This window comes from Durio zibethinus, chromosome 17 (genome assembly GCF_047325235.1).
Source record: "Durio zibethinus cultivar Kanyao isolate XHJ-2024 chromosome 17, ASM4732523v1, whole genome shotgun sequence".
Lineage (NCBI taxonomy): Eukaryota > Viridiplantae > Streptophyta > Magnoliopsida > Malvales > Malvaceae > Durio > Durio zibethinus.
In genome coordinates, this window is record NC_143178.1 from 21,821,861 (window position 1) to 21,832,342 (window position 10,482).

At 29.0% G+C, this 10,482-nt stretch overlaps 1 protein-coding gene across 3 annotated transcripts; it reads left to right on the top strand.

The window, feature by feature from the left end:
- Positions 1-3,771: 3,771 nt before the first annotated feature.
- LOC111283465 (WRKY transcription factor 72A-like) lies at positions 3,772-8,494 on the top strand. Of its 3 annotated transcripts, XM_022872046.2 has the most exons (6): positions 3,772-4,011; positions 4,354-4,440; positions 5,369-5,446; positions 5,940-6,452; positions 7,081-7,194; positions 7,316-8,494. In XM_022872046.2, exons 1-6 carry the CDS (start codon positions 3,892-3,894, stop codon positions 8,231-8,233), a joined length of 1,830 nt encoding a protein of 609 aa, XP_022727781.2. In that variant the 5' UTR covers positions 3,772-3,891; the 3' UTR covers positions 8,234-8,494. The 3 variants fall into 3 exon arrangements, with proteins under 3 accessions (XP_022727781.2, XP_022727790.2, XP_022727797.2); XM_022872055.2 differs by lacking the exons at positions 3,772-4,011; positions 4,354-4,440 and adding an exon at positions 4,903-4,976; XM_022872062.2 differs by lacking the exons at positions 3,772-4,011; positions 4,354-4,440 and adding an exon at positions 5,053-5,265.
- Positions 8,495-10,482: the final 1,988 nt, after the last annotated feature.

Genomic DNA, 10,482 nt, shown 5'->3' on the forward strand with positions numbered 1-10,482 from the left:
TTCACGTGTAACCGTACTTTCAAACCTAAACTCTAATTTCATAAATCAGTATCCACTATTTAAATATACCTAAATCAATTTTGAGACTCCTCTTTAAATAGGACAAGTTCAATCAAATGGTCAATCACATTTAAATAAAAAAGATTGGTGGTAACTCCTCTAATCTATATCTAGCAATAGATCTATAGATCTATACGTTATAATAATTATATGTTCGGTTCAATGGATTTTCTTATCCCAATGATTGGTCCAATTTAAGTTAGATTTAAAACCCAATGATTAATTTATGATCCATTTTAAAACCCATTTGTGAAGCTAGAAACTTTGATAGCCCAAGTTTGTTTATTTAACTTAATTTAAAAAAAAAGAGGCCAAAAGTCAGTGACAGTGGGTGTCATGCCACGAGCCTCCACTAATGCCAAGCCATCGTACCCTACACCTCTTACCCTTACAGTGACCTTACCCTACACCTCCCATCATGACAACTAAAATTATGTCTTAATTTCTGAGATGAAGGGGAATCAACTTGTATAAAACTAGTTTACAAGGAAAAAAAATCATTGGAAGGACTGAACTCTACTAAAAATAGTCCTAATCCCCTACCAAGAAAAAAAAAACCTCCATCAACAAAGCACATATACATCTAAATGAAAAAACCCCTTATGACTAAACCTAAACCCCACAATCCAAAAAAATAATATTAACACAAAATCAACCACATTCGCTTTTGAAAAACCACAACAACAAAAAAAAAAGCTTTCGATTTGGGTATTCTAAAACGTTTTAAAGCTAGATTTTTGGTTAAGGATGAGGGCTTAGGCTTAAGGAAAAGCATACTGAAAGTGGGTGGTGTTTGGCATGGTGGAGAGAGGGTGTTTTTATTTTGAAGCCATAGGATTCAAGGTTAGATCTACGACTTTAAGGCCATTTTCAGGCAAAACTAAGCAAAAAACGAGAAGAAAGATGAATAAAGGAGCTTTATGATGAAATTTGGAGGCAAACTAGCACCTACAAACAGTGACCGATGGTAAGGCACAACGGGTCTACACTAAATTCTAAAAAAATGGGGTGCTCGGCCAATTGGTTTTTTTTAAAGCATTTAAGGTTTTTTTTTTTTTTTGGTCAGTTAGGTTTAAAATGGAATAAAAAAAAACTTAGGCTTATACAGATTTAAAAAAAAAAATTAGGCAGACTCACACATGGACTCGACTAAGACCTAGAGTCCACACTCCCGACTCTGCTCCTTTTTTCTGAAAACAAGCCTTGAAACGGTCCAACCGAACCGTTAGTGAACCAGTCAAACCACTTAACTGCTATTCTTATCATAGCAACTAAATTGATCTAGACCAAGTTAAATCGGCTTGGACTTTTTTGATAATTTTTTACTTTTATTTTAAATTATTTATTAATGCACATTTATGTTTTAAATATCTAGAATAAATATATATTTTTAGAAATAAGAAAGTTGGTGTTTAAAAAATAGTAAATTAATAAAAAAATATAAAAATAATAAATAATAAAATGATAATAAGAATGAAAATCTTCAATGATGAGATATTAAGGACGTCCAACTAGTGAGTTTTAACATCTTTATGTAAGAATATTTTTTTAAAATATTACCAAAGTAATGAAGTATATAGAAAAAAAAATATTTGATATAAAAGTTTTCATAAAAAAATAAAATAATAAAATGATAAATAAAAAATGATTTTTAAAAAAAATATTTTTACAATAATCAATATTTTTAAAAAATAAAAATGAGAGAAAAAAAATTTTTATCCGATGATGAGATTTTAAGATATTTCAAGTAACGATGCTTATGGAATCTTTAGGTGAAAAGATTTTTTTAAATACTATCAGCTTATTGAAGTATTTGTAAAAAAATTTTAATACAATAAAAATTTTCTTTTTCTTCTAAAAATTATCTAAGAAATATAAAAAAAATCAATAATTTTTTTTTAAAAAGGATAAATAAGACATACACACTAATATTTAATCATTTGCATCGCCTGCATATCATCTAATTTTTTAAAAAATAGATACAAATCTTCGAAGATGGAATTTTAAAGAAATTCGAGTAATGATTTCTAATAAATCCTTAGATAATTTTTTTTTTCAATGTTACTAACGTATTGAAATATTTTAAGAGTTTTTTCGATAATAAGATTCTAGATTATTTTTCTTAAACAAAATAGATTAATCTTTAAATAAAATAAAAAAGAAAATTTTTGTAAAAAAGAAAAAAGGATAAAATAACAAAAATGGAAATGAAAATAAATTAATACAGGTAGTTAAGGTAATTATTTTAAAATACCAAAATTAAGATATTTTCATAAAAATTAAAAAATAACATATGATTAATTAGTACTATTTTTTAAAAGGCGCTATGGGTTGCTAATTATTTCTCATGTATAACTGACTTTCAAACTCAAATTGTTTTCATAAACCAAAAAAATATTTTTAATAAATTTTAATTAATTTTAAAATTTTATTAAAAAGATAAAGTTTTAATATATGGCAAATCACACATAATTAAAAAAAAAATTGATGATAACTCCATTTGGTTTTAAATTCATCTAGCGATCCTAAAGTCGTTATAATAATCTAAAAAGAGATTGACATGACCTAGTTTAGCTTAATTAATTAGTTATTGGTCCTTAAAAAAGGAAATTAAGATTCAAAATCTAAATCTACCCTCTTCAATTAGATTTCTTCATGGCTATGTTTGGTACACAAAATTATGATAAGATAGGATAAAATAATATTATGAATAAGATTAAATTAAATAATATCATATTATATTATGTTTGACAAGTGCAAGAATTAAGATAGGATAATTTATTTATTAGTCAAAATTATCTTTTCTCAAAATTTATATAATTTAAATTATTGATGTAATTTTTAAGGATATAATAGGACATATAAGTTTAATCTCATAGATGAAAAATAATTATCTCCACTTTGAAAAGAATGAATCATTTTATACTAAAAGGATGATAATCTTCCTTATAATCTTATCCTTTTCAATTATATACAAACTAAATATAATATAAAATGATTATCATACTACGTTATCCATCCTCTTATGCATTAAATATGACTTATATATACTATTTTTAGATTGATTTAAATAGTTTTATTTACATTAAAATTAATAAATTCATAAAAAATTATATTCTACAGTTTGTCAATAGATTTGAACTTAATAATTAAGAGAAAAGTAATTTTTTTTTAATCACTTGCACTAACATTCGTATGTACACTATAATTGAATATTTTTGTAAGTTACAAGAAGCTCAACTGAAGAACAAAATGATGTTTGACCTCACCTCCCATACCATTGTTTAAAACCCTAAAGGCGGTGGATCACCGAAGTTAAAAAAAAGAGGGGGTGGTGGTTTGGCTAAAAACGTTGACCATAAACCAACCCCCATGTGACTTTTGTAACGTACGAAACTTCAAGGAATTAGTCTTTGACATTATGTAGGAACCGTGCGTTGCTGCTCAAAATCCCTCCCCCCTAACTTTTTTTTTTTTTTTTGTAAAGACCTCTCTCCCTATCTTTGTTCTTTGCCTATGACTTGTTATCTAAAAGAGTTGAAATTGATTTTTTTTCCTATATATTCTGTTTAATAATACTTATTAATACATATGGGAGAAAATAAATAATTACTATTATATTAACTGAATTTTTTTTTGTTTTTTAATGCAAGTGGATTGGGTTTTGTTGACATAGTATTTATTTGGGTGTGATGATTTATGAAAGCTATTGTTTGTTATTTATTTTGAAAGGGGAGTCAAATACAGCAGCCTCTCTATAAGAAAAGAGGAAACTTGGTGGGTTTCAGAGAATTATTACAAGAGAGAAAAAGAAGGCAAAAAAAAAGCTATATGGAGGAGAATTTGAAGAAGAGATCTGATCATGGAGGTGCAGTCATGACGAAGGAGACAAGAGCTGGTTCTTCTGAGGATGCAAAAACTCCTGGTAGAAGAGAAGAAGTTGCTGCTAAGGTGTGAATTAGTTTCATGGCCTTTTATGTTTTAATGGCTGATGATATGATACCAGTTTCTTCATCTCATGATACCTTTTTCTTCCCAAGCTTTTTATGTTTTAATGGCTGCTGATATGATACCAGTTTCTTCATCTCATGATGCCTTTTTCTTCCCAAGCTTTTCAGCTGCCCTTTTTTTATGCTATACACAAAAGTTTAAGTTTTATTCTCTTTATTGCATAACAGAGTGTGCTTTTTGTAGCATGTTATCCTCCTTTGAATAAACAAAAAAAAATTTAACTTAGTAAAATTAAATTAAGTTTTATTTTCTTTATTAATTATTCCATGTTATTAATTTCAGGTGGGAGAAAAAAGATCTTGTCTTGAGAATGATGATACAAAGCCATCTTCACCTGGGAAAAATGATTTAAGCAGCAACAACAAGCTGGTAAATAAATTAAAATGCTTCTATATACTAATTTTTTTTAGAAAAAAAAAGGCATTTCATGGATAGTTTTCTATTCTGTAAATAACTTGTACTGAGAGTAAAGTATATAAAATTTTTAATCTATTAATCCATATTAACTTACATGTTATCATCATAGATATATATATATATATATATATTCTAAGGTAATTACATATATTATAAAAAAAATCAATATTTCTTTTTTAGTAAAAAGGACCGTAGGTATTAGAATTTGAGTTTCAAAAATTTACTAGATATTATTTTTTAAGAGTGATCATATGAATTATCTAGACTAATTGGGTTGAAAAAATCAATATTTCTGCATTATCTAGAAGGATGAATATTTATGACCCTAGCTAGTTTACTATAGGACATCTTGCCAATCAACATCTGAATATATATTGGGATATGAAATCCATTAATTGTAGAAGAAAACGACCTGTTGGATTAATAGAGCAATGGTTCTGAAAGAGATAAGGGCAGTTGCCAAGTTGCGAACACGCAAGAATTGACAGGTATTTTTCCTGCAGACATAAACAATCAAGTATTAAAAATATGTCTGATATAAAAGTCATGCATGCCTTTGATTTGTAATATTTTGACCATAATTACGTTCAGGAAACACGGTGTCTAGATTAGACTGTAGACTCTAGAAGTCATCAGCAATCCTTTGTTTTCTTAGCATTACTTTTCCTTTTTGCAGAATTTGATCAAGCTTTGGTACATCGCTATATAAAAATGAACATATTAGTTGAATTCCTCTTTTCAATTCGGTATAGAAAGATTAGCTAGTTAGGTTAAAGGGTAGGCAAACTCAAGTTTTTGTGTTCTATATATGTGTTTCTTCATTTTAATAGTTAAAATTCATTCCTTTTCTGTTAACTCATGATTATGCTTAACTTAACAGGTATCCGTAAAAATTGATACTGAAAGATTCTCAACAGAACCTGACTCAATGGCATCTTCTTCAAGTCGAAGGGAGCAGGTTTGATTACTTTAGTATATTATATATTGTGATTTATATGACAATAATTATATTTAATCTTAACAAAGTTATTAAGTTTTCATTATTAATATTAGTCAACTGTATCCATCTCAAATTAGATTATCACGTTAATTCAATCATATATTTCTTTTATATATTGTGATTTATATGACAACCCTAGTCACATTAATTCAATTAGATTATCACATTAAGTGGTAAATGTGATGTTAGCTTCCAGAAGATACATAGGGAGACTAATGGGCTGGCCGATGCTCTAGCCAAAGTATGGCTTTGCAAAAAGGTATATACATAGATCAAGAAATGATGGATTGATCTGGTTATATATTGAACACATGCATGCATGGAGTTGCAAACAAAAAGGGGAATAATTCTTGGGAAAGTTTAATGAAAAAATCAATTTTCACATGCATATGCAATGAAGAAGACTATATGGTTAAATCCCTTTTCCTTTGTATGTCATGGATATATATAGGATGATCAACTTGAATCTGCCAAAGCTGAGATGGGAGAGGTGATAGAAGAAAATCAAAGACTAAAGATGTACTTAAATCAGATACTGAAGGCTTATCAGAACCTACAAATGCAATTCCATGACATTGTTCGACAAGATGCAGAGACAACAAATAATGACGACCAAGAAGTTGAAGAACCTGAGCTTGTTTCTCTAACCCTGGGAAGATTTTCAAGTGATTCAGAAAAGGATGATAAGAACAAAACATCTGGCCAAGGAAAAGAGGAGGAGAGAGGCAAAGAAGGTTTATCTCTTGGCCTAAATTACAAATTTGAAGTTTCTAAGTCAGGGGCAGATGATGAACCTTTGCCAAATCCAAGCCCAGAAAACAGTTCTCAAGAACCGAAGGAAGAGGAGAAATGGCCAGCTAGCAAAGTTCACAAGACAATGATAAGCGGAGATGATGAAGTTTTGCAACAAAACCCTGTCAAGAAAGCTAGGGTTTGCGTGAGAGCTAGATGTGATACTCCTACGGTTGGTATTACTCATTTACATTCATAATTAAGTTCTTTTTTTACTGATATTCTAAATTTGTTTGATTGGTATTCTAAAAAAATTCTGTTCGATAAAAAAAGTTCTTTGTTGCTATTTGTGTTTTGCTTTTCAAAAAAAAAAAAAAAAAAAGAAAGCAAAAGGCAAAAGGAAAAATAAATAAAAAACGAAAGATTATTTGTTGTTTTCCATCTCTTTACTTACTCAAGGTGTGGCCTAGTGCAAGGGCGAATTTGAAAGTGCACTGCATTAGTGCATGCTTAGAGTTCAATACCTGTTATAAAAACCCCTGATTTAAGTGTGGGGCTCAGGGCGGTGGGATGCTTTGCTAGTTTTTCACAGTTGGCAATAAAGGATGAGTCCAAAAGTCCTGCCTTTCCCAAGCCCCCCATCTTATAAAAAAAAAAAAAAGGCAAATAGCAACAATATCAATCAAATGGAGCATATATAAGTTAATGGATATCATAAAACTTTGTTAGAGCATAAGTTGAGAACTAGGGTTTTAGCCTTGTTAGTGCATTCTTTTGCAGTTCATTCTAATAATGAAGATGTATCGTTTATTTTTTAGCACCAAATTAGTAAAAACTAAAAAGACTTATCATTTGTACAGATGAATGATGGATGCCAATGGCGGAAATATGGACAGAAGATTTCTAAAGGAAATCCTTGCCCTCGAGCATATTATCGTTGCACTGTTGCACCTTCATGCCCAGTGAAAAAACAGGTATATTCAACTAAGTGATCAAACAAAACCTTACAGCTATGCTTTTAGCCATTAATGGCTATATTAATTAAACTATTTTCCTCTCTACATCATTAACATGTTAATTTGCTTGAAATTTCAGGTGCAAAGATGTGTTGAGGACATGTCGATCTTAATCATAACCTACGAAGGAACACACAATCATCCACTTCCGATGTCAGCCACAGCAATGGCTTCCACCACTTCTGCAGCTGCATCAATGCTACTGTCTGGTTTATCATCGACCTCGCAGCCTGGCTCCAATATTCCATCAACGGCCAACACCATCCCTGCTAATCTCCATGGAATCAACTTTTATCTATCTGATAACTCAAAATCAAAGTTCTACTTGCCCAGCTCTTCGCTATCGGCTGCCTCATCACACCCAACAATCACTCTTGATCTTACCGCAACATCATCCTCATGCTTATCACTTCCTTTCAATAGGTCTTCTTCAGCTTATCCCACAACCGGAAGATATCCTCCTACAAGTCTCAGCTTTGGTTCTTCAGAATCCAACACCGTATCTTGGGGCAATGGGCTCCTTCAGCCCTACATGAAAAACCAAATCGGAGCTCTGAACATTGGAAGACCACAGACCCTTGAGAATAGCATTTATCAATCCTTCATGCAAAAGAATAATCTAAATCCTCCTCAACAGCCTCTACCGGATGGTATTGCTGCTGCAACCAAAGCAATCACAGCGGACCCCAATTTCCAATCTGCTTTAGCAGCGGCTCTCACATCAATCTTTGGGACAAGCAATAACGGTGGTGCAACTCAGCCTGCTGGAGTGCATTTGGCACAAAAGTTGAAGTGCGGGGAGCAGCCATTTCCAGTACTGACTCCTAGTTACTCACAAACAGTAAAAGGGGATGGCTGTGCCTCCAGCTTCTTGAACAAATCTCCTACGACTACTTCACAGACAGGGAGTTTGATGTTTCTACCACCTTCTTTGCCATTTTCAACTCCCAAGAGTGCATCCGCATCACCTGGTGATGCTAGAAATCACAGCAATTGATTGGTTTTTTATTTTTGAATATTTGTAATTAAGGAGGTTGTTCATTAGTCCTAGTTGGCATGCAATAGTTAATGTGTAGTTTAAAGAAATTTTCCTCTTAGAGACAAGGACGGGAAGCATGGAAATTTGAACAAGTTTGGTTTTTAATTTCCGCAAATTTATTTGGTCCTGCTGATTATCCAGCTAGCTGGTGAAGGAAAGCGGCATCGATTGACTAAGACTAAGCCATAAGCTCTCACAAATTTAATATTTTTTCTTCAACTTGATGTTTGGCTCAATAGTGGTTAAGGTTGATGGTTCAATGGTGGAAAATTCAAGTGAATTAGCATTTAGCAACTGATGGCATTCGCCGTGATAGTAATGGACAATGAGTGTTTGGTTCTGCTATGAGGTTGGACATGATTGTATCAAATTAAAGCTGAACTTAATGCAATTTTGACTTAGTCTTCAACTTGCATAAAACATGAATATCGTATAAGATATCTTGATGGAGTCTAACTCGACATAGGCAATTGAAAAGGTTCCATGGATTTATAATTGATATACGGTTATATTATTAAAAAATATTCACCATAGAAAATAATATTTTTACACTTATAGAGATATCTAATCAAAATAAATTAAATATAAGAAAATTAATTAAGCAATATATAACATTTTTCTAAGTTTTTTTTTTATCTCTTTTTCCCTCTTTCATATCATTTTATTTTGTAACTAATTTATTACCCGTGCATTGCACGGATTATCTTACTTTATTAATTTACTTTTAATTATTCAATCAATTATTTTTCAATCAAAATTAAAATTTTTTTAGGAGATTTAATTTGTGATGTAGTAAGTTAAAAACTACATATAATTTAATCTAGTTATTTGTTATCTATTTAATATGTTAATAATAAATAATTATTGTGTGTAAAAAATTTTATTTTCATGATGACACGTAAGATCATTTTTAATTTTATGTTATTTATCAAATAAATATCTTTTAAAAATTATTAATTATTCAAAATTTTAAAATTTAAAAGAAAGACAAAATCATATATATCTAATTATTTATGCTTGAAATTAATTTATAGTTAAAATACAATGGAAAAAAATCCTATAAATTATGGTTAATTATAAGGTTTTTTTAAAAAATCACAAATTATTTTTTTAATTTCAATTTTTTTCTTACCAAATAATCTCATATACTTTAAATATGCTAATATTATTTATCATATAAAAATATATAATTTTATATCAAAATCTTAGAAAGTTAGTTAAATAAATTTAATTTAATTTAACTAATTAAAAAAATTAAGAAAATACATATTTTAAATTCATATTCATATTTGATTAATGAATATTTTTCAAAATTCAAGCAAAGGAAATTAAAAAAAAAAACACAAATGAACCATAATTGAATATAATTTTTTAACTTTATTAGGAAGCAAACATGTTTGTTAATTGGATTATGGGTCGGATTTATGATTTTATGCATAAGTTTTTAAGTATGGATTCAAAATATTGTTATATTAAAAAATTATTAATTTTAAATTTTAAATATATTTAATATTATAAAATTTTAACATTTTAATAATAAATATAAATTGAATAGGTGATTTGAGTCAAATTTGAAACAAAATCTAAAATATAGAAATATTTACAACTGAATGCCACCAAATTCATGGGCACTTCTTAATTTTTTAAATTCATATTTTTTTAAAATTATGTTTAAGAAAACATCAAGTGCTTATTAAATGAAATTTGATTTGAAAAAATGAAAAAGAATGAAATCAAATTGGATTTCAATTTATCCTAACTTTTTTATAAATAAAAAGAGTGTTATGACTTTGAAGAGGAAGAAGTATAGCAAATTACAAACTTTATACAAAATCTTAATTGATGCACTAATTATATTACATATACACAATATGATTTCAAATTCAATTACTTCTTGTTATTTGTAACAAATATTTTGATATAAATAGTAGGTTCAAATCAATATAATCAAGCAGACTATTAATGAAATTGTTTTGCATATTGTAAGAAAGTTAAATTAAGAGAAAAAAATTATATAATTGAGTGAAGCGTCAAATATAAAGAAAAAAAATTATAGATAGTACCTACAAAATAAAGGAAAAATATTTTCTATAACTTTGCACCATGTAATATATGAAAAAAAAAAAGTCAATTGAAAGAAAAAATTTTACCTAAATAAGTGAAGAGTCAGAAGTAAGAAGAAGAGATTTGTAGACAACACTTACAAA

Coding starts and splice junctions, on each gene's coding strand:
- LOC111283465 (XM_022872046.2), top strand. CDS start 3,892: ATGGAGGAGAATTTGAAGAAGAGATCTGATCATGGAGGTGCAGTCATG. Junction 6,453..7,080: donor CTAGATGTGATACTCCTACG/GTTGGTATTACT, acceptor TCATTTGTACAG/ATGAATGATGGATGCCAATG. Junction 7,195..7,315: donor CATGCCCAGTGAAAAAACAG/GTATATTCAACT, acceptor TTGAAATTTCAG/GTGCAAAGATGTGTTGAGGA.